This window comes from Protopterus annectens, chromosome 5.part0, assembly GCF_019279795.1.
Source record: "Protopterus annectens isolate FY-2018-M chromosome 5.part0, PAN1.0, whole genome shotgun sequence".
Classification (NCBI taxonomy): Eukaryota; Metazoa; Chordata; order Ceratodontiformes; family Protopteridae; genus Protopterus; species Protopterus annectens.
The window spans coordinates 1843200553-1843225929 of NC_056735.1; the positions used below are offsets into that span (position 1 = coordinate 1843200553).

The 25377-nt window shown below is 40.9% G+C and overlaps 1 protein-coding gene across 2 annotated transcripts in view; it reads right to left on the minus strand.

Annotated features, from left to right (window-relative positions):
- Positions 1–25377, minus strand: part of VPS36 (vacuolar protein sorting 36 homolog) — a 1108846-nt gene that overhangs the window by 293184 nt on the left and 790285 nt on the right. For both annotated transcript variants that reach the window (XM_044071665.1, XM_044071664.1), the window contains exon 9: positions 8944–9078. In XM_044071665.1, the coding sequence (XP_043927600.1) occupies positions 8944–9078 (135 nt within the window). The remainder of the gene's footprint in view (positions 1–8943; positions 9079–25377) is intronic.

The window sequence follows — 25377 nt, forward strand, 5'->3', positions numbered from 1 at the left end:
TGTGCAGGCTGGAGGGTTTGATTTGTAACTGTGAGATAAGACGTGGATGGGGGAATTCGGGCCATTGCAGTTTTTTTTTTTAATGTAATGCAATGGTGTAATTTATAAGGCTGGTTTGTTGCAAATCTGGTGATTTTATTATATATGTTTGTTCAAGTTGGAATATTAATGTGGATTGTAAGCTTGTGAGGATGGCAGCAGCACAGAAAAGGCATGGCAGGAGGAAAGCCTTACCTAGGGATAGTCTGGCATCTGGTATAAGGAATTTTTTGTTCCAATACAGTATTCCCAGTTTTTGATGCTTCTTTTTCACACAGATATGAATATGCTGATCAAATTTTAGTTAGTCATCTATTATGGTGCACAGGAGTTTAGTATGTGGATCAACTTTGATAACTGTGATGTTCAGAGAAGAGATGGAAAAGGTGGATTTATGGACTGATAGTGATCTTGGTAGAAAGAGTAATACTTTAGTTTTTTTTAGGGTTTAGGATAAGCTGGTTTCAAATAAGACATTTATCTATGGCAATGAATGTGTTTTGTGCAGGTGAATGGAGATGTGACATGTTGTCAGAGGTGGTAATGAGGGTTGAGTCATCCACGTAATGGATAAGAGTTGAATGGCCACAGGCAGAGTGGAGGTGGCTGGTAAATATATTGACTAGAAGGGGGCCTAGGAGAGAACCCTGAGGGACCCCTGTTTTTACAGGCAAGAAGAGAGAGCAGGAAGTGAGCCATCGGACACATTGTAGTCTACTAGTAAGGTAGCTGGAGAACCACTGCAAAGTGGGAGGACAGAGGTTAAGATCAGTTAGTTTTGTTAGCAGTTTAGAGTAAGGCTCTGTATCAAATGCTTTAGATAGGTTAAGGAAGAGAGAGGACACTAGCTGATTATTATCTCTGGCCTCAGCAACTGTGTGAGTAAAAGATAAGAGGGCCGCAGCAGTACCATGGTTTGGCCAAAAGCTGTGTTGGGTAGGAGTTAAGAGGTTTTCACGGATTAGGTATTTAAGCATTTGAGATTGGATGCAATTTCCAAGAATTTTAGAAAGTGGTGCTAGGATGGCTATTTGTCTAAAGTTAAAGGGGTCTGTGGAGTTGCCTTCTTTGTGCAGTGGTATAGTGTAGAAAGATGTCCAGATGTTTGGAACTGTGCCTCCTTGAATAGATCTATTTATTAGTATAGAAATCGGGAAGACTATGGAGTCAGCAGCAAGCTTGAGAAAGGGGGGGTAGTTTATCAGCAGATGGAGAACAGGGTTTAAGTTTATGAAGAAAAGATTTGATATAGGAGGTGGGGACAGGTTTAAGAGAGAAAGAGTTTTTGTTGTTATGAACAGGAGAAGCAGAAGACTTTGGGGGACTGGAGGTATGGTCAGAGTGAGTTTGTTTACGGACAGTGCCTATGAAGTAGTTATTAAGCAGGGTAGCAGTCTCGAGCAGTGAATTATTAGGAAAAGGATTTGGGGTTACCAGGGTGAAAAATATTATTGATAGTGGACCACAATTTTTTTAGGGTTGGAGAGGTGATTAGTTTGTGCTATATTATAAAAGTTTTTCTTGACCTGATAAATGTGATTTTCTGATTTCCTTGTAATTTTGTAGTAGGGCAGGAGATTTTGTTTTCTAACAGGTTTTCCAGATACTATCCCTTTTGTGTATGAGGGAGTGGGTTTCTTTTAATAACCAAGATGCATAGGTAGCTTTTATCGTAATTTTTCTTTGGGGAGCAAGTGAGTCTAAGATGTCGATGAAAATCTGGTTACATTTTTTAATAGCTTCATTAAGGGGAGGGTGTTGAAGAAAGGACCAGTTAATGGATGCCAGTTTTGCCAGTTTAGAGTTAAATGATTCAGTATCAAAGTGATATAATTTACAGGAGTCTCTGTATATATGGGATCTAGGTATCTGTATAGGGCGTCTTTGGATGTGAATACGTAAGTGCACACTAAGGGAGTTGGGTAGAGTCTAGGGGTTGTGGTAAAGATTACACTCTGTAGTAAGTATCCAATCAAGGACAGAGGTGGAACCAGAGTTTTTATTAATATGCGTGGAAGATACAAATAAAACTAATATTTGGAGAGTCTGTCAAACTTTGTCCAGTCTACGTTTACATCTCCCAGAATGGTAGTTTAATAAGATATGTTGTTAGAGAGCCATGATAGCATATTTTCTAGGATTGGAATGTTGCTTTCTGGTGGGATATAAATTGAGACTACAGCAAACTTTTTGTAGGAATTCAAGAGACAGTTTAGTACAATTAGTTCAGCAGGGTGAAAACTTGGTAATGGTGTTTGTAGGGGCAAGAGACTGTGAAGAACAGAGTAGAAAACTGCAACACCACCATCTTTTTTTTGTCCCTCTAATTGAAATATGTTGTAATCAGTAATATGTTGCAACTTTCAGTAAGAAGGAGATGGTCATCAGCAAATATCGAAATTAAGAGCTCCTCACGTCCATCCAAGAAGGTCACAGGTAGTTGAGACTCAAACTGTGAGCACCTAAATAGCAAGTACTAAAGGGAAGGGGATTGGGGTAGCCTTGCCTTGCTCCTTTTTCTAACAGAAAGGAGGTGAAAAAAGACTGTCACCTCTAAGTATTCTTGCTCATGAGTTGTCACACATGGCTTTTACCCCTAAGATGTAAGCATTCAGAAAACCCATCTGATGCATGACATTTCAAAGGTAAACCCAATGGAATGAGTCAAATGTCTTCTTGAAGTCCGCCAAAATGGTATAAATTGAGTGAGAGTTCATGGATTGTTCCTGTACCATGGTTATCAAAGCCCTCAGGTGGTCAGTACTAGCCCTCCCTTTTGTCAGCCCCACCTGGGGTTCACTGACCAAGCACGGGATCAGTGACCGACTACAAAGTGCAAGTAGCAAGTATCATCATGCAGATGTCTACATCTAAGCTGAGTAATAAAACTGGACAGTAATTAGATACAATGCTTGGGTCCTTGCTGCTCTTGGAAAGGACTATGATTCTTGATTCTTCTATAGTCAGTGGAAGTTGGTACAATCTTAGCTGATCATAAAAAGGCACAGCAGTGGTTACTGCAACTGACTTTTAAGGGCTTTGCATGACTCCGCTGTCACCCCACTAGCCCCAGTGCTTTACCCTGAGGTAAAGAATTAATGGCTGTGAGTACTTGTCTCTCATGAACTTCTTTATGTAGTAACACGCTATTCTAGGTAGTAATCTTCTTTAGATGAGTTGCTTCTAACCAGGCAGCTAGCTGTGCTTCCCTCTTACCAATGTCTGCTGACTTGGAATACAGTTTCAGATAGTAGGTTATGAAGCTTTCAGCCGTGGACTTGGGATCTATGAGCACCTGTTTCTGATTGCGTGCATTTGTCTCTCTGCCATTCCCTTCTTTAACCAGAAGGCTAACATTTTATCAGGCTTACTACCCAGCACACATGACTGGAGGGATGCCCTTTGCAAAGCCAGATTAGCCTTTTCCCTTATTAACCTAGCCAGTTCCTGTAGTTGCAGAAATGCTCTTTATCCTTAGACTTAGTTGGCCTGCACTGATCCCAGCATCTCTGCAGCTGAATTTCTGCTAGATTATATTCTGTGTCTCTTCCAGCTATCACTGATGCTTTGGTTGAGTGACAGATGGGTTTTAGCTCACCCTTGAAAGACTCCTACCATATGGAGGATGGCATGCTTGATGAAGGGTTCAAGTTCATGTATTTACCGAGTTCATGTTGAATGTACTGCACTTTTCCTGCTCCTGTAAAATTGAGGGGTCTGTCCTCCACAGTCTTGTTTCAGTGTGCTTAACACCTTCCAAGCCGAAATGCATGCCCACTGCTAAGTGGTCAGTTAGGGAGCATGGCAGGTTCTGCACTTCTTTGACCCTTGCTACCAATTTGGATGCCAGTAGCCGATTATGTTCCAATCTAGGGTTCTTTCTGTCTGCTATGGAGTTAAGGGTGTAAATCATCTCTTATCAGAATCAAATCTCCTTCTCTGGCGAAGGAATGTGGGTTCACAAACAAATCAGAGAAAAATCTCAGGAAGTCTACATTTGGGCCATATACATTACATAAAAATAAAGTGATATTCCTGATTGTAGCTCTAAGGATAATCCATTTACCATATGTATCTGTTAACATAACCTCTTTCACCCATACAGATATTTTTTTAATGTATATTACCACATCTAATTTCAATTGGCAATGCAAACTAACTGCACTTGGCTTACCCATAAAGGACAGCAAGCATCTTTTGCGTAAGTGTTCCATTTTGTTTTGAAGGTTAACCCCCTTATATTTATAGATGAGGTGACTAACATAAGAACACAACAAAATTAGTTTAGGCAACTGGATTCAATAAAAATTTTAATCCTACATAATAAGCTATAGTCACAACCTTGTCCAATACTTGGCTCACTATAGGTGGTGTCCCCACCCTTGCTTTACCTTCACACTCACTTTAACAGAACTGGAGTGACCTGGATATGACTAACTGCAACAGTACCTTATGCTCAGGATGGCGTCTTTGGAAGATTAGGATTCTTTATTTCATCCCTGCTGAATCCATTTTTCCCATCTGTATTAGCCATCAAAAGCTGCAGGAGGTTATGTTCCTTAGTATGATTTCCATTTGTTGCATTCCCGAGTTAGCTGCTAGCTCCTGCTCCCAATCCAGGTCCAGTGCGGAAGCTGAGGGAATGTCTCGGTTTTCTGGGGAACTTGAAGCTTCCTTCTGTTTCTCTTGGAATAACTGCCGACTGACTGATGACTTCCTTGGTCTGATAGGACTGTCCATCCTCTTTTGTTCATCCAAATCCAGGACAACTGATTCATCTGCCATGTCTGCACTTAGATCCTTAGCCTGAGCAACTACAACATATTTCCCTGGGTGTATCGGCACTTCCACTTTGTCCTGTATGACCTCCTTCCCAATTTGGCCCAGTTCACTGAATTTGAAACTTCAGTTAGTAATAGCTTATCCTGCAGGAACTGCAATGCAGCACCAGGGTCTCAACGTTGCAGCACCCTAATGGCATTTAATTTGCAGTATGACTGGGTAACAAAACACTAATGGAATGCCATTTTTAAAACAGAGAGCTCAGACAGCAGCAAAAGATTTCTTTTTTGCAGCTGTTTGCTGGGAAAAGTCCTGAAACAGATGGACTGTGCACCCATCCAACAGAAACTCTTTCCCCTCTTTCAGCTTTGCTAGTAATGCCACTTTTTCTGTGTAGTTCAGGAGTCTGAAAATTATTTGTCTCAGTGACTGATTCACTTTAGGGGGTGGTTTCAATGCTCTATGGAGCCTGTTATAGTATAACAGCGAGTTCCAACCTTGCTACTTTAACCAATTTGTTTTGCAAGTACTGAATCAAATCTCCTGAATCAAATGACACTTTCAGACCTGCGAGTCTTAGGTTATTACAGTGCTGTCTGTTGTCTAAGTCATAGACTTTTGACTCAAGCTGACCAAAGAAAGCTTTTGATTGGCCAGGTCAGCGTGTATCTCTTATATACAGCCCAAGTCTGCCGTGATAATGAATTCCAGAAAACAGACCTTTGCCCCTAACTGCTGGAGTTCCTAGTTGTTACTTGATGGTAGACTCTCCCGATTTCTGGTACTGGTCAATATTTGCAATATCAAGTCTGTAAGGATATTGATCTTTTCTGCAATTGCAGGGTGTCCACCACTGTAGTGGGTGAGTATGACTCACTCACCTGGATCGGCAAACTTTAATATTTTCCAACTCTCCGAGGATGGCAGCCAATAATTACATTCTACTGGGATGCACTTTAGATAAATTATTGAACATTCACTTGTTACAGAGAGAAAACTAGTTATCTAGACTGTGGAGCTCGTGAATTAAGCTGCCACCATGCTGCTAAGCAGCTCTGCCCCATATCACTTTTTTTAAAAGTCTTGTTTAATAAAGATGTTTAAAAAAAGTAAGCATTGCTGAAAATGGAAGCCAGGCAGATCAGCCAGGGAAACTCTGATGCTAAATGTGTGCAGGCATTAATGTGCAAGTCTGTTTCATGGTATAATGATCCAAGGATTGCAGTAGCTCAGAAAAATCTCCTGCAGTCAGATATAGTGATTGGGGGATAATGTACGTTAGTAGTAATGGTGTGGTGGCAAGTTCCCCTTCATTAAGAGTACAGACAGAAAAAAATGCTTTTGTAATTCAACAACAAGTTTCAATTTTTCATTGTTTTATCTCCGCATAATACATCGCTGTTTGCATACTTCAGTGTTGAGCACTTCTGTAACAACTGTCTTTCCTTAACCATTGAAGAGGCAGCAAACTAATTCTTCCATGAAGATTTACAAAGAAGGTCCCATGAAACTCACATAAAAACTTTACTGACCGGAAAAAAATGTGATTCCAAGGAATGAATTCCATGACAGTGTGTGTAGTGTCTGAATGCAGTGTGTCAGAGACATTCAAAATGTAATTGCTTCAATTCAAGTGTTAGAGCTGCTGAAGTCAGTCGGACTAGATTTTTGGATTTTTATAGTACCACTAATGGTACAGAATATCTGCTAGTCTTAATAGATGACTGCTCCAGGTTTACAGTGGTAAACCCTGTTAATTCAAAAACATCAAATATAGCTGTCTCCAGTTCGGACCGGTTGTTCTCAGCTTCTAGGATTCCCAAAAACACTGTACCAGTTAATAATCTGCCAATTAACAGTTTCTATCTTGAACAGTTCTGCATTCATTTGAGAATATGGCAGAAAAAGTGACAGCACTTATGGTGCCAGGCAAACAAGATTGTGGAAAGTTTGAAGAAAACTATGGAAAAGCTGCAAGAAATGCCAACATGAAATGTGCGCCAATGAAGCAAAAAGCTTTCATGATGCTAAAGAGGTACTGGAGTGTCACATAACCTGCAGTACTGGTAACTCTGACCCGCCTCAGTCTGAAGTGCACCTATGAATGGGAAAGGTATACTACAGATGCAACACGTCTTTAAAATGTGAAGTGGATGCAAAAGAGCAGTACAGACAATGACAGGGGTTACAGCTGTATAAACAGTGTCACGAGTCAGCCTGATGTTTAACTATGCATAAAGAATAAACGTCTATTCATGGCACAAGCAGTTTCTAATGAGACTGCTAAAGCCATAGGCAATCAATAGAAAGGTAAAATGATACTGAAGTGTTACAGAATGCTAAAGGAAAATAAGCCCATTTCATAAGCTTAAGCACTGAAACAAATTAGCTTTAAAGACATATGTGCTGGCAACAAAAGCTGAAAACGGTCCACAGCCGAGAACAAAGGCATATCAAAGGCTTCCTTTCTTTTTGCCAGGGACATGTACTGCAATCATTCATTCTTACTCATTCTTCAGCACTTCAGACATTCAGTCCTATGAGCTGTCCAACTAACATAACTACAGACAGACTCTGAAAGAGCTTTGCTTGGGAATATCACCGAGAACTGGCTATACAGTCATAGTCTGACAAAGGAACTAAAGACTGTGATATTGCATTTTGCCACTTCCAGCACCTGACCAGTCACATTGGCAAAATAAAATTCATTTTAAATGAAGGAAAGTTTGCCTTGAAAGGCATCCAACAAAGTTCTGTCTTGTGATTAAATGGACATTTGCAAGGAAACCACCAGGGATTTGCAAATAATCATTAGTTTTCTGGATGCTCTCAAAAAGTGGATACAGAACTCAGGATCGTTTTTTAATGTTCCTCTAGAACAAAAGACCCTTAAACAATGAGACTCTGAAAACCAAGACTTCTGGAAGAAAATGAAACTTTTTTGTTATGAACTTATGGACTTATGCATTGGTTCTGCCTGACAATTCAGCCATATTAAACTGGTGGAAGTTACTTTTTCTGAATTATTAATGCTGTACAGTACTTTTGATTAATGCCAACTCACTAAGTTATTAATTTATTTGTATTATTGCAATAAATTATATTTTTATACAAACCCATCCTGGTGCATGGTAGCTATTTTACTTCTTAGCTTGGTTTGAACCTAGAATACTAGGTTTTGGAAAGTGGATAAATAAGTGTCAATGCATTCTGTCAGAACAAACAGGGAGGAATATACTATTTTACATTATCAGCTATGCAGTTTCTGAAGGTGAATGTAAATTAGATAAACAGTCCTTCCTTTCAATGTTAACTGTAGCCCTTTTCTAAGATAGTAACACCTCTGAACCTCACAGTAAGATAATAACCCACTGACGACTAAATGTGCTACTTCCACATCAGTCAAACAAAATGCAGGTAATACGTGACTTTTTTTCTGAAGATAAACAGTTCTGTGGCTCATGCAACTGAAATCACCACAAGCACTCCAGGTGGCTAAGCAATAGTTTTTCATCTGATAGAAATATATATTATTTTGCAATTTGCGTACAGGATTGGTGGATCTCAAGAAGAAAAATGAATTGCATTACCAAGCAATATTTTACAATATCAAAAACTGAAACTATTATATAAAGCAGTCATAAAATATGACCTTGGACTTGTGTATGAATTCATGGGTAAGTGTGTTGGGGGAATGCAGAACTTAAATCAATTCCATTTCCTTAAAAAAAAAAGTACGTACTCTCGAAAAATATGAAGGACACTGAAAATCACAGAAATCAAAAACACCAAAGAAAAACAACTACAGTTTTTCAATGAATTATTTTTTCTGCAAAGTTCTGATGAGGACTGTATAAGTACTACAAGCAGGAAGCTCAGAAAAAAATCTGAAGCCGTCATTCAAACAGCATCTCCATGTAAAATCCTGTTTACTACCACAACATCTAATTTACAATGGTTCTTCCTCTAAGGCAAACCTATGCATTAACCCAGAATGTATAAATTCTCAGTGTAGGTGTTCCACATACAAGATCTAAATAACAAAGAAAAATGAACTATAGCCCCTTTGACAAAAACATGATAAAATAAATGAAAACCAGTAAAGTATAAACAATGCCTCACCTCTAAGGGAGTCTGAAGGATCTGGGCAAGTTGGTTGGCCAGCTGCATGTGGTACTGTGTACCAGACCCATGTGTTTCACGTGTGACAGGATTTGCAATACCCATGCTCAGCAAGTATGACTTGAAGCGGATGGTCTGAATAAAGCAAAGAAAGAATTTACTGTTAGATTTAATCAGAAGACTCAGACGGTTGTCATTACAGATGATACATACACTTATCGGTTTCTATCTTACAATGACTTCTACAGATATTTAACATTTATCCATTTTCATTTTTTTTTTAATCTGAAGTTAGCAGTTTTAATCAGAGGCAATAAATTGCAAACAGTCACATTTTTATGGATATGTACTTACATAGCACTGTTAAGTTTTGATGAAGTTTTCACTGAGCATTTTGCTTTGTTCTAAGCAAATAACAAAATAAATGTCAGAAGACTTATTGAAGAGTACACCAATGACTGAAAAGGATTTAGCTCTAGTGTTAGCCTTGCAAAGTGCAGTTGTGTGAAGGTGCTTATTATAATTTTAGGTACTCTAACAGAAGGATCACTGCTATAGTACATTCATAATACGAGTGGAATAAGTTGTAGATGGAGATCAGCCTTCCATACTGTTTTAAACAGTAGTCAGATGTTTCCAAGGGATATGATGTCTAACTCCATGGCCTTTTGCAGAAAGCCCTACAGTAAGGAAATGTGCAAATCAGGCCATGTTTTGTGCGTGTACGCATTACTGTGCACTTCCACCCACATTCAGTGACTGCTTCCATCATAAGCTTAAAATCACGAAGTGCACATCCTTGTCCTCCCATTTTGGTGCCATACATGCCCGGCTGGCATGCTGGTGGTCAAATGACTAAACCACTACTCCCTACCCAGGGTTGGCCAGTTGGTTGCTCACCCAGCTCTTGTAGAACCTGAGATTCTATTTAAGTTCAGGTCATCTTGGTCATAGTCAGAGCATTACCCACCCTGTGCCAAAAAGCCAAGCTAAGTCATGCCATTTTCTTTACTTTTTTGAAACAAAAATATTTCTGTACCCATCTAAAAATGAAAACAGTGCAAATCTCCTCCACCAAACATTCCATCCCGTAAAGTGCATGAACTACAGTCAACAAAACTAAGGAGGGAAACTCTTCATCTATAAACCTACATAACCCTAGCACCATGAAAACACTGGAACATCCCAGTTCAAAACAAACCCATAAATACAAAAGGAATCCACAACTGGATTCCTTAGAAGCACAAGGGGAAAGAATGGAAGAAGCTCCTATACAAGCAATGATCCTTCAAATATTTGTAATAGGTGTAATTAATAAAGGTGTTAAAAAAATCCTGAACATAGCCAAAAATAATGGGGGTGTCAACAAAGAGACCAAATAAGGAACAACTTTTAATTATTACTCTAACTTACGTAAAATAATAGAATATTAATTTTTGTATTAACATGCATTACCTGAGCAATAAAAACTATGAAACACTAATATCTGGCATATATGACTGACCATAAAAGGAAAAATCAAGGACATTCTGCAAAACTCTGGAAATCTGATAGTTATGTTAACCACTGATGGTTACTTACAGAAAGCAGGTTGGACTTGTTTTCATAGGTTGTTTTCAGAATGCAGGCTGGACTCGTTTTCATAGGTTGTTTCCAGGAATGCAAAAATGAATTATACCTGACTGCTATCAGTAACCATCACCATATCATGCAATGATGCAATCAACACAATAAATCAAGCACACCCAAGGATAAAAACCTACACTACATTAAATATTTCCAGTTTATAAAGAAATATACACCATTCTTTTTTGTCTCTGATGCTGAAATACTAATGAACTAAACTGTCTAGCTCACCTTATGACAGCTCCACATGACAGGAAATGATTTCCATAATTTTGAACTGACTGCTTTGTTGTCTTTCATACCCATATTCTTATTCTATCCTGAAGTGATACCAGTCTCATTCTTTTTCTCCGTTAAGGAGCTAAAGGCATAGCCACTGTTTAGCAGACAATTGGCCAACCACACGTAGACGGAGTATTTTGCATTTTTTAAACTGCTCCTAGGTGAACACAGCTGTGTTCAAGTACTGACTGGTGATTATTTCCTGCACATGTACCAGGGATTAGCAATAAAGAATTGCTTGTGTAATGTTGCATGATATAACTGGATTAAAGGCATGTCTCTAACTGTGCCCATTATATGGCAAAAGGTCATTTATACACAGCAATATATCTCAGCAATAAAGCTTTCTAAACTTTGGAATACTATCTTTTTTGGAGATTTTTTTCTCCCCTCTGCATCATCCTACAAGCCTCTATTCAGTGTTCTACGTCCATCGCTGGATCTACCAGCCAACTCCTAACCACCCAGATGTATGCACTTCCAATAAGGCTGGGGCCAGTGTGGATCCTAAGGGCATTCTGGGGGGTCTAGGTATCAACATCTGCTGGGTGTCTTTTTTCTTTATGACCTGTCCCATTACTCCCACACCCTGTATCTCATGGTTACATCCACGGGGTGGGTGTGCAATGAGGATGTACGTCATTTCACTCTGCCTTAGCAGCAGCACAGCCATGTCTCCACTTTATTCTTCCTTTGGACCATATTTCCTAGTAACAATGTCCCTTGTTCCACCAAGGATCATCACAGCCGACACCCCCAGAACCGTTTTCCCACCAGGGATGGTAACACCTATTCCTCCCTGCCAGTCGGTCAGTCATCCGAGCTGCTAATTGAACCTGATTGCATATGTGCACAAAAATAAAGAGTGGATAGCTTTTCTTTAAACATGAATTTGAAAAACAGCATACTGAATGAGTAACAGAATATAACTGTAATGTCTCCACTAATGTAGAAAGAAGATATATACAAACATCGTATTATCCTTTATGATAAGCCAGGTTCTTGTTATTTCACATATAGCTCCATTTTCTTCTTACTTAAAACACCACTGTGCCAAAAGCAATTTCAAAATGATATCTATGTCAAGTAATATGCTTTTTAACACTTAGCTAATTGTTAACTATTTTTTTCTAGTAGCATTGGACCAGTTACGGTCTGTAAAGATTTTTTCATTTACATATTCACCTTATTTTTATGGCCTGGGTCATGGCTGAAAGGGTCTGTGAATGACTATTTCACTTAGCTGGTTATCCTGCTATCTATCCATTTTCTGATAATCCACTGGAATGCAGAAGCCTATCCTGGCAGCCAGTGAGCACAACGTATTACAGCTGAAGGGGCACTGGTCCACCACAGAACTCAAATGTACACTTAATTGCTACATGAATACCTACAGGCAATCTGGAAAATCGCCAGTCAACAAACTGTGGGAGATGAGAAGAAACCACAACACCTGGAGAGATCTCACACATATACTGGGAATATATGCAGACTTCACAGAGAAAAAACCCAGCCAAGATTCAAAATGTCAAAAGTCTTGCATTGAGATGGTAACATTACTCACTGTAACACTGTGTCAATCATTATTTACTTATCAAATTCAGTAGATGAGGAATGGATCACTGATGCATACTGTAGTGATCATGCAATAAAACAGCAGTGGTATTCATGTCATTTTAATGTTCGTTTTAAACTGTACATTTAGTGTGCATTTGCAACTGAATTTTGAAGTTTTTTTCAATGCTACCAAGTCAAACTGGAGGGGCATTCACTTTTACCATAGTTTTAATAAAGGACATTCAATTCTGACTTATGTACTGGTTTTCATATTCATTTTTCTCAGTAGATTTTCATTCTGTAGCACAGAGTATAGGAAAAACAAAGGAATTCCACAATTGTTGTGCTCTGGGGTCAGGTGCTTTCTTGTTTAGAAAGAGTTAGGAAGACGAACAATAAGGAGATGAACAAATAATCATGGCCCCAAAACATGACTTGTCTTTTTATATTGGATAATCCTATGCAGCAGTACCTCAATTTGCTTTAGACTGGAATCAAATATGGGAATATGTGACACTTGAATACCATGACTTGCGTCTATATTACATAATCAAACTTTTAAAAGTTTCGAACATCACATGGTCGACACCAAATGATCGAACTTTTAAAAGTTTGAAAATGTAATAAAAAAATAAACCAAAGAAAAAACCTACCTGAACAGTTTAAGTGGGGGGGGGGGCCTGCACACACACCCCCCCCGCTCTTTAAATATACCAACTCTGAGATCGCACTACAGTGCAGAAAAGGGAAATCTTCCCATTCTGCACTATACGGAGATCTCCGTTGAAATGTTCAAACTTTTAAAAGTTCGATCATATCATGTCGAACATATGATTCAACTTTTAAGAGTTCGACAACGTGATATAAACCCTATGACGCAACATGTTTTTGTGGAAGCTATGCTGGCATGATGTAAAGCTTTCACAAAGAGTTATGAGAGTCCAGTTCACTAACACATTTATTTATTTAATTTGGTAACCAGGGGGAGAGCACGGATCCAAATAGATCTATTTCAGGTAGATGTTGAAAGCAACCACTTTCAGAAAATGAGTGCACCCATACATGTGTAGCCATGTGTGCAAGTGTGTTATATGTATATGCACACACAGTTTTCCAATATGTTTTCATTACACTTAAAACATGTTTTGTTAGATACTTTATTAGTAGTCTGTTTGTGGAGGCACTGCTGCTCAAAAAAATGTACTTAAGGGAAACTGCAATGCCACATATGTATGTCATTATCCCCACCAAATTCCTAATAGACAAACGTATCCCAATATCCCTTTCTGAAGCCATTCTTAAACTTCTGATTCATTACAACAGATCCTAATTGTAACTTTGTAAATCCTGCTAATTATGCTTCACTTAAGTGCTGGCAATACAGTTTCTTGCATCCAGTAATTTATAAGCCCTGGTCATCATTCTTAATCTAAGTTCTAAGCTTTCTGAAGTTTATAACATTTTAACATATTACTACTATGGAACTTTAGCCCTTAATTCCTCCCAAATTCTCAATGAATCAATGTTATTTATCCAAGATGCTCTCTATCATGTACTTTAAAAACACAGCAGTTTTATTGATTAAATGTCACTGTTTTTACAGCCAAGCTTATATGTAGTCAACAGCAGGTAGATCATTCTGGTCAAGTATCCACTTACTTAAGACAGGCCAGGATGACTGCTTACCCTCAAGATAACAATGCTCTTATATAACTCAAGCATACCTTTAAATTCATGGAGTGTAATATTTTCCATTTTTCATGACTAAATTAATTTAGAAACACTTTAGGATAGATAAATACAAAGTCCTGCAAATTCTTTTGAGAGAGACAAACCATTCCATGACATTATATGACCTTGAGTCCACTGAAAAAAATCTAAATTCTTTTTAGTTATTCTTTTGTAGAAACCCTCATGAGGGGATGCCAAAATTGCCTGTGAAATATAAAGTGCATGGCATAAAAAAAAAAAAATCAGAACTGCCTGAATCCAATACAGAATATTAAGTAAGAGATCACTACACAGCATAAAAAATATATAAAAAGAAGTTATGTCCTTACCATAACGTTCCATGTGGAGTGTTCATCTACTGCAAGCTCTGCATCGAGAAGAAGCTCGAGGACATCTAATACCCACAATCCCCCTCTGCCTTTACCTCAGATCTAGTTTGCAAGCAAACCAGACAACAATCACGCATACCTGCCAAACTATATACATAATTACCTATATACAACATACCAAGGGTATGATAGTAATACCAACACTGCAACAGCAGAAGGAGAATATTCCAGACCAGGCACCAAATCGAGCGTTCTTCCTAAGGGTGGGAAGGGTGGGAGTGAGATGAACACTCCACATGGAACGTTATGGTAAGGACATAACTTCTTTATGTGAGAGTGTTCAATCTCGCCTTTGTTCTTACACATGGGTAGCGTCCTAGCTCCATGATCCTGAGGAACTCAAGGAGAACGTTCTTGAGCACAGTGGAACCAAAGGTTGCCCTATCCCTAGAAACCCTGTCCACTTTGTAATGAGAAATAAATGTATGTGGTTTAGCCCAAGTAGCAGCCGCAAATGATGTCTAAGGGTAGCGAGCTGCATGAGCCAAAGATGTAGAAATTGATCTGGTAGAATGTCCCCTGGGTTTTGCTGATAATGTTTGATCAGAATTTTCATAAACATAAATGATACAATCAGTTAGCCATTTAGAAAGAGTTCAACTGCAAGACCCTTTCTGCTGTCAGCAAAAGCTATAAATAGCTGATCAGATTTCCTGTGATCTTTTGTTCTATCCAAATAAAATCTGAGTTGTCTATGGACGTCCAGTTTGTGCAACATATACTCTAATTTATTAGAGTGGTCTTTAAAGAAGGTGGGTAATTCAATGGACTGATTAATATTACTAGTAGAACAAACTTTGGGAAGAAAGGATGGATTAGTGCGTAGGGATACTCTGTCCGAATGAAAAATTAAATAGGGATGCTTGACCGAAAGAGCCTGCAGCTCAGACACCCGTCTAGCCGATGTAATAGCCACTAGGAATAATGTTTTCCATGACAAAAATTTCAAAGTGCAACTTGAAGCTGGTTCAAAGGGTGGTAGCATCAATTTAGAGAGCAGTAAATTTAAATTCCACGGTGATGTTGGGTTTCTGACTGGTGGTCTGATATGAAAAGAACCTTTTAAAAAGGCTTTACAGAGTCTGTGAGCCATAATAGGTGCACCACTTTCTTCTATATGATAGCTAGAAATGGCAGCCAACTGTACTCTCAAGGTAGCCTCCTTCCTGAAATAATTCGGTTAGAAATTCTAAGACCTTATTCAACGGAGCTGTAACAGGGTCCAAGTGATGTGACTTCGCCCAGAAGACAAAACGTTTCCATTTACTAGAATAAGTCTTTATGGTAGAAACTTTATGAGAAGCTACCAAAATATCCTGAACCGCCAAGTAAGGGAATTGACCTGGCTAAAAGGAAAGGCAGCCAAGCTGCCAGATGGAGAGATTCCAGGGATGGGTGAGGAACTTGAGTCAGTAGATCTGGCTCTGGGTCCAGCATCCAAGGTCCCCGAATGCGGTGATGCAAGAGAAAGGGGAACCAAATTTGACGAGGCCAGAACGGAGCAATGAGAATTATAGTCCTCTGAAGGTTGTTTGCTTTCTGAAGAAACTTTGCAATCAGGGGAAATGGAGGAAAGGCATATAGGAGACCCGAGACTTCCCCTGGAGGGGGTAATAGGGCAAAGTAGCTCCTGCATTTGGCGTTCACTGGAGACGCAAACAGATCGCAGGTAGGCTGGCCCCATTTGAAAAATCTGTTCCAACTGACTGTTTGAGGACCACTCGTGAGGCAATAATATTGCCCTGCTCAGCCTGTCGGCTATGACGTTGGATGACCCCGGGATGTGTGGACTCTGCCCATTGCCAAATTCTCATGGCCTCTCTGCATAGTTGGTAGGACCTGGTTCCCCCTTGCTTGTTTATGTACCAGACTACGGACATGTTGTCTGTCTGAACTGCAATGGTCCCTGGAGGAAGAAGGGGAGCAAAGTGTTAAAACACTGCCCTCAACTCCAGAACATTGATGTGCAGATTGTACTCTCGATTGGTCCATTCCCCTTGGACTGTCTGTCCCTGAAAGCTGCCCCCCCACCCTATCAGGGCAGCGTCCGTGCTTATCGTCGCTGACCGTGTGGGTAGCACAAATGGTCTTCCGCGGATAGGTTGCAAGTCTGTAACCACCACATCAGGTGTGATTTGCATGTCTTCGTTATCAAAATTTCGTGAGTCAGTGGAAGTTGTTGGAATGACCATTGTGCAAATAGAAGCCATTGTAGCACTCTCATGTGCAGTCTTCCCAGTGGTATTGCTATGAGAGAAGCTGCCATGAGACCCAAAACTTTCAGAACAATTTTTGCTGGGGATTTTCTGGACGACAGCAGAAGGAAATGTTGAACTGAAGTGCTACTATTCTTTCTGTCGGAAGTTTTAGAATTAAGTGCTATAAATAAGATATGCTGTGATGGCTGTAGCAAAGATTTTTCAAATTTACTGAAATGCCAAGGTGTGTACAAAGTTGTAGGAGTAATCCCTGGCTTGTATCAGTTGACGCCTGGTGGTGGCAGACAGGAGCCAGTCGTCCAGATACGGAAACACCTGGAATCCTAGGCGCCTCAGATGAGACGCTACCACTGCCATGCATTTGGTGAAGACCCTGGGGCTGTGGTCAGGCCAAAGGGCAGGGCTCGAAACTGATAGTGACTGGCTCCCAGCCGGGCGCAAGTGATCTCTGGACGCCCTGGCCATTTTGATGTGGTAGTATCGTCCTTCAGATCTATTGAGCACATCCAGTCGCCCTTCTGTAAGAATGGAAGGATCGATTGAAGCGTGACCATTCGAACTTTTCCTTCTTGACAAAGGTGTTGAGATGACTTAGGTCCAGAATTGGCCTCCAGTCCCCTGTTTTCTTTGGAACTAAAAAGAACCTTGAGTAAGTTCGAATCCTAATTGGTCCGCTGGGACTGGTTGGATGACTCTTTTCTTAGCAGCTTTGAAATTTCTGTAGCTGCTGGTTCTCGCAGATGGGGTGGTACATCTGGGAGTTTTTCTTTGGAATGGGGTGGATAGAAATGGGATTTTGTAACCTCTGGTAACAACGCTTTTACCCAATTGTCTGAAGAAAGGTTTTGCCAGGCCTGAGGGTATAAAGCTCGACTGCCTCCAGAGCAGGACAGTCGGGCCTCCTCTCAGGAGTGCTGAAAAGGTTTGCCAGGAGGTTATCCCTGTCACCTTGGTTTTGCTCTGCCGCCAGGGCGGCGTCTTCCACCTCTGCCCCCTCTGCCTCTGGAGGCATCACCCTGTGTGTCTGGAAAAGATCTTTGGGGTTTTGAAACCACATTTTGTCTGGAAGGTGGAAAACGGACTCCGACAGCAGACAGAGTCTTTCCCTCCTGTTCACACCGGTAAGGGTCTCCTTTACTTTAGGGCCAAAAGTGTGGCTCCATCAAATGGGGCGTTAGTAAAGGAAGACTTGAAAACATAAGCGCATCCAGGATTGCCTAGAGCAATCGCTGAAGCCGCTGCCCTACTCGATCCTTCGGCTGCATAGGATATCAGCCTCATGGACGAGTTCACAATAGGCGTAAGGTGTTGAGCTGCGCTGTAACTTTTCTGAGACAGCAGCATCTGTTGCACCCTGGAGGGTATCTCCCAACTCTTTGACTAGATCCCTCTGTAAATGGGTCAAATAGTTCAGGACTGAAAATGCTTCCCATATCTGTCCATGGTCCCAGAATCTTTGTTAGGCGGATGGACAGATGAGGAAGACTCCGACATCTCCTTTTCGTGGCGCTGCCACCACCATGGCGTCTACTGGAACTCCTTTGGTAAGGTAAGCTTTGTCCTGTGGTGCCGTAATGTACTTATTTGGCTTCCTAGGGACAGGTTCCACTGTGTCAGGAGTCTCCCACGCCGAGCAATCAATTCCATTAACTCATCAAAGGCGGAGTGACCCAGGAGGAGGAAGGACGGGCACCAAATGCCTTCAGCAAAACTGACTCATCCTCAGAAGGAGGGCTTGCCAGTCACCTCTCTGTTTAAGGATCTCCAAGATGTCAGCAAAGACATCCTCTGAAGGTGACTTAGGGGACCCTTCTGACTCATCTAAGTCAGTATCAGATGTCAAGGATTCTTGTGGAGAATCCAAGTGTCTCCTCTTACACAGTCTTTTCCTAGGAACTTCTTGGGAGCATCCGAAGAAGCCTCCGGGTGGCTGAGACACAGGTGCCCGGTGCAGAGGAGGATAACGGTCCTTTGCGGGAGGAGAAGCTGTACCTGCTGATGTGGTTGTCTGGGTAGACAACACCTTCCTCATGAGGTCGAAGGCCCCGGGTCCCGTATCTCCGGTTCAAGAAATGGGAAGAATCCCGAAACAGGAACCGACCCGAGGCGGAAAATCGATCCAACATCGGTCCGACTCAAAGACGGTTCTGGCACCGAGGGCTCCACAATCATCAGGTCAACAGAACAGGTCTCGGAGGAGGAACAGATGGAGATAGTGGCAGGCCTTCAAGTCTCGACATCAACTGAGAGGAGAAGCTTGGACAGGGCCGTATGCTCCATAAGCTTCTGCACCACACGGTCCACGTCGGCGTCGGAAAGGGCTCTAGAAGAAGGGATCGAAGACGGAGCCGACCTCAACAGAGTCGGTGGGGAGCTCCGTCACCGGTTCCAAGACTCGAGGCTCGAAACTGCCAACAGTTGAACACTGTCTGTGGAACCGGTGATCTAACTAGACTCGAAGAGCTCGGAGCCGATGACTTTGGCTCCGGCGCCTTCCCCTTCTGACTTGGATGCCTGGTCTGAAGCAGCCAAAGCCTCCTGGAAAGAGGGTTTCAGCAATCCTGTATCCATCAGTTTCCTTCTGTCATGACCCTCCCACTAAAAGAGTGACAAATAGAGCAGTCCTCTTGTAAGTGGAGAGGGCCAAGACAGTAGACACAGGAACTGTGGTTGTCTGTGACCGACATTTTTTGGCCACACTGACAACGTTTAAAACCAGATTTCATCTTTTCAGACATATTAACAATGAACACAGTCCAGTCCAGTAAAAAGTCCAATCCAGTAAAAATGTCAAATCCGGGTAAAAGTCTGTTTGATAAAGCTAAAAACAAGACTACACAAGTTTTTAGTCAAATAAGTCGAAACCGAAGTCTAATCCAGTAATAAAGTGCCAAAAGGCAAGATTACAACAATTTTAGTCACAAGTCAAGAAGGGGTAGGCCCCGAAAAACTCTACTTGAAAGTTAACAAGTTAACTTATTCTAAGTATAGAGAATTCCTGCACTCACACACCTACTCTCTAACTAAGCAACTAGAATTTAAAGAAACTTTTCTGAAAATAATACAGAATAGATAAAATATCTTATCTGAACAGGCTAGTCTCCAGCGGCAGCAGCGGCAAACTAGATCTGAGGTAAAGGCAGAGGGGGATTGTGGGTATTAGATGTCCTCGAGCTTCTTCTCGATGCAGAGCTTGCAGTCGGTAAGAACAAAGGCGAGATTGAACACTCTCACATCATATATTTGTCAATTGTGCATAAGCCAGTTGTATCACGTTCTGAAGCTCAGATGCCAGAGGTACATTTACTGAATTCATTATTCCAAAGTATGGGAATTTCTCTCTAAGAAAGGTCAGATGGTTGACAATTGTTAAAAATATGTCATAGTTTCAATAAGCTTATATATGGGCATGTCCTCAAAAGCCTTTAAGTATTCCATTGACAATTCTAGCTGCCAGTCTGGGTCTTACATATCTCACTCTTTCAAGACACCTTATTATGCTGATTATGGGTACTTTATACAGAGCAAACAAAACTAACAGAGCACCCCTGCCAGATTTTACTGATGATTATAAATGGCTCTAATATGTTTCTTTCCATTTCAAATTTCACAGATGATCCCCAGCATATCTTTCCAACAAATCTATAAACCCTCAGGAGAAGCCAAACTCCATCAATATCAAGATTCTCCTCTATCAAAGGCTTTCTCAGTATCAAAACTGAGTACTACAAGTGGCCTATTCTGCTTGTTTGCATCATCTTCCAAGAGTACTCTCTTAATACTATCAAATGCTTGTCTTCCCTGAATGAATCCTGACTGGGCACTGTATACAAGTGATGACTGCCACAGTGCAATTCTATGCACTAATATTAAGACAAACAATTTTATAATCTGTGCTAACGAAGATCAGTCAGTATGTGGGCTGATATGGTTCCCTGCTGGGTTTCAAATATCATAGAAATGAAGGCCAAGTTCCACCTTTCAAGTACCTTCTTCCTTTGAATTATTTCGTTAGCTAGATAGCAAGTCTTATCTAAACGCTTCCCCTATTTTTTCATAAAGTTCAATTTGCAAGGCATCTAAGCAAAGGGATTTTGCTTTTTCTGTTGTCTACAATATTATATCTACCCCCACTCTAGATATAGGCACCAATAACTGTTCTTGCAGGAGATTTGTCAAAGGATATCAGTCTAATCCTTGAAATTATTAGTCAACATCTTCCTGTTTTATCTGGTTCTTTTGCTGTTTAACTTATCATAACAAACACTGAAACAATTAAGTACACAGTCTGGGAGATTTCCATCTTCCCAGTTGGAAGGTGGCCAGTTTCTGTAACTAGTACCCCTGCAGTTTGGTGTGTAAATTCACTTCCCTATGTTTTTCATTTACAAACAAATGATAAAAGTATCCAAGCCTCAGGATTCTTAGTGCATTATTTAATTCTATTAAATTAGCCAGACATGATGCAGTTGCTAGGAGGACAGACTTCTGTTGAGCATTTCCATATTCATGGTTAGTCATTGTTTTCTCTGTTCTCTAGAATTTTAATCTCTCTCTGACCATCTCTGTTCTCTTTTGTTTGTTAGGAACGTGCATCTCGTCACCCAATTCTTTTTCAGTTCATCCCAGCCTACCCCCTCCATTCCATTTAATCCATTGCTGAGTTTCTGCAACTGATTATACCGTTGCTCAGTCCATTTCTCAAATGTCTCCCCTCTGCAGATTGCAAGGTCAGTCCCTTTGAATCCCACACATAGTAGGCTGTGCAAGCAACACCTTACATGCTAAAAGGGCATGATATGAGATGGAAATCACTCAAGTATGCACATCACAAAACAAATCGCTATGTTTACAGGAGACTATTATCTTACTAATTTGGGAGAATGGCATATAACAGCATGAAAAAGATGTGTACACCACTCCTTGATTGCACTGAGCTCTTACTACGTCATTAAATCCCACTGCATACAAGTACCTAGTAAAAATCCTGGCCCAGGCAAAAGGACCACTGATCAAGGATCAGAGTGTACTTCATACGGGTTCATAGTCATATTCATGGTCTTCTCTGATTACAGTGCAGCCTTTCATAAAGACCATCCATTCCCTACACATAAATGCAGCATCTACCCTACTAGTTTTCATGGGAATGTAAATATAGATCAGTGTTATGTTAAGGCCTTCTAGCCAACATTTGAAAGCAATTTTATTTCAGCCTTACCATCAAAACTGATGTGGGAATCGTACACCCATTTGAACACATATATAGACATCTCTCTTCCCCTTTTCATAAAAAGAGTAAACATTTCTCTGTGCCAAAATGTACGGCACTTGCTATGCTACAACTGATTAAAATGTGCTCCCTAACATCTTAAATGTTGATTTCTGCCTCTTAGCATACTCAAAGGTCTTGGTTTGCTTGATGGGAGAGTTTAAACCATTTATTCCAAAACAGAATCACATAACCCACATGCATCAATCATTTTGGCAGTATTACTATCACCTTAGTTAAACCTTTGTATTAAATTAGGTCCATCATAAACTTAAAAAATCCATCCAATCTCTTAAATTATTCACTTTTACCAAGCTTAACACTGTATAACAGTATTCAAATATAGTACAAACAACAAACTGTACAAATTATGGGTACTAGTAACATTATCGACCAGTACTTTGGTCGACATCTCTCTAATCGATACAATTTCATGAGATTAACAATCCCCAGATTGGGGAATATACTCTTTCCCCAGGAATTGTGCGATCTTGGAGTTAGAATATACAATCAGCAGGGGGGCACCCACCCTACAAAACAAACAATGTTTTCTTTCTGTTTCTTTAAAATTTTGCATCGGCCAAGATTAATTCTCAGCACATGTGTAGTAGCATGTCAACATGCATAATGGCGCTCAATTTGTTTTGACATTATGCACATCAACATAAAGCGTATTCAATCAATTTAAGTAGATCTATATGTACTTCTAAAGACAGAATGTAACGCAGGTTTCATGGATAATACTGATTTGCTCAATAGAACTTCAAAGCTGTGAACATTTCTCTCTGAACCCTTTTTATACGATATATATATATATATATACATACATATATATATATACATCTATATCTATATATATATATATATATATATATATATATATATATATATATATATATAGGTTCATAGGTAGGTACTAGGCTATCTGCCCAAGGGAATTTTTAAGCCTAGCCAGAGTGTGCCTGCTTTCGCCGCCCCATTGATTAATTAACTGAGCCTCTGTCAAGCAGAGCCAATGAAGTGATCCCAGGGGTGTATTTTCTGTTACCCATCCACTCGTCAAGGCTTCTCTTGAAGAGTGTTAGTGAGGGGCTCTGCCTAATGTAGTTAGGAATTTTGTTCCAAAACTTGGGGAGTCTCTGTGACAGGAATCTATCCGTCCAGCATGTTCTATTTATTGTTGTGGCGAGGTTTAGCTCACTAGAGCGCGTGGCTGGCATTGACTTGGATTTCTTTAGGTGGAGCATGTCCATCAATTCTGAGTTGGACATGGCTTTGTAAGTCAGGCAGAGATCACCTCTGAGTAAAGAATATGCCACTGAGTACAGCTGGAGTTTTTTCAGTCGGGCTGCATAGGACATATGTTTGAGGCCAGTAATCCTCTTGGTGAGGTGCTTTTGTGGTCTTTCCAGCTGTTGGAAGTGTCTTGTGAGGTACATCCCAAATGGGGCATTGTACTCTATGATGGGTCTGATGAGTGACGAGTAGAGGGGCACGATAACCTCTGTTTCTAGATGCGAACCCCTTAGTAATTAGATGGGCCACACAGAAGGATTTCCTAACTACTTTGGCAATATGATTGTCAAAGGAGAGATTACTATCTATCTGGGTCCCCAGATCTCTTATTACCTCTTCTGTATTAAGGGGGCTGCCACCTATGTGGTAATTCGTGGGTGTTTTGTTTTTCCCAAATGGGATGACTATGCATTTTTTGGCATTTAGCTTGAGGCCATGACTTTGACACCAGGTGTCTGTCTCAGTAAGTCCTTTTTGAAGGATGTCCGTGTCAGCCGGTGAGTCAATTATGGCTCCTAGTTTGCAGTCATCGGCAAACCTGTTTAGCCATAGTCCTCCTGTGCTTGCCTGTACATCTGAGAAATATATGCCGAACAGTAGGGGTCCCAGAACCGAGCCTTGCGGGACACCACTTGTGACTAGTTTAGAGTCAGACCTGGAGCCCGCTATTCTTACTGTGTGAGTTCTGACTCTAAGCCAGTTGGCAACCCATCTTGTGACATAGGGGTTTATGTTCAGGCTGGTGAGTTTTTCTATAATACCAGAGTGAAGAATGGTGTCGAACACCTTGGCGAGATCAAGGTAGGCTGTGTGAACCACCTTTCCCTCGTCTACGGCCTTGGTGACTGTCTCGAAAAAGTCAACCAGGTTTAGTAGGCATGATATGCCCTTAAAGCCGAACTGGGTTGGGTCAAATGTTTGGAGGTTCCCAATGTCTTTGTTAATGAGTTCTATGATGATGTGCTCCACAAACTTGCAGACCAGGCTAGTCGGGCTTATGGGGCGATAGTTACCAGGGTCAGTTGTGGCCCCTCCTTTGTGGAGCAGAATAACTGCTGCTGTGCGCCATTCTATGGGCACGTAGCCTGTGGAGAGGCTGAGGCTGAACAGCATGTTTAGGTGGTGGTTAGTTCGTTCTGTAGTTTGTGCAAGATGCAGCCTGGGACACCATCTGGCCCCATTGATGCTGTGTTTTTGGCTTTTGAAAGGGCTGTTTTCACCTGTGCTTCTGTGATTTCTGGGACACTACACTTTTCCGGTATTGTTGTGGGCCCTTTTGAAGGTGAGAGGGTGGTGAGGTTTGCACTGAATCTATCTGCCAGGATGTTGGCAGTATCAGTAGGTTCAGTATATTTTGTGCTATTTTGCACTAGCTCAGAACATATCTGCGAGTTGCCACTTAGATTCTTGACATAGCTAAAGAAGGCTTTGTGGTTATCTTTCGAATCTTTGGCTATTTTTCTTTCGAAGTTAGCCTTGGATGATTTTATGAGGGACCTTAGTTTCTTACTGATACTGATCAGGGATGTCATTCCTTCTTGGGATTTGCTTTTTTTCTGAACTAGTTTCCTCCTTGTGTTGTATAACCTGTTTATGGCAGGGGTCCACCAGACTGGTTTCCTTTTCTTAGGGGAGTGAGTCTTAGTCTTGCTAGGGATGGCACGATCCATGCATCCTTGTAGGTGCTCATAGAGTGCAATTGTAAAGGATTCTGCATCTTGGGCAGTGTTATCCTTTAGTGTGGGTGCTGTGAAACTTACCACCTCTGCTTTAAGTAAGGTGAAGTTTGCTTTAGAAAAGTTTTTCACTGTGGTTTCCTTGGTTGGGGGTGGTGGTGGGGTGTGGACATCCAGGGTGATTAGTTTAAGGTCTGATCTAACCAGTGATGGGTTGACCTCTGGTACGGAACACCTGTCGCCCACGTTGGTGATGACCAGGTCCAATATGTTGTGGCCTCTAGTAGGAGAGTTTACCAGCTGATCCACGGCATATGAGTTGATAAATTCTAAGAAGCGCTGAGCCTGGGAGTTTGTACTCAATTAGTTTTCCCAGTTAATGGTAGGGT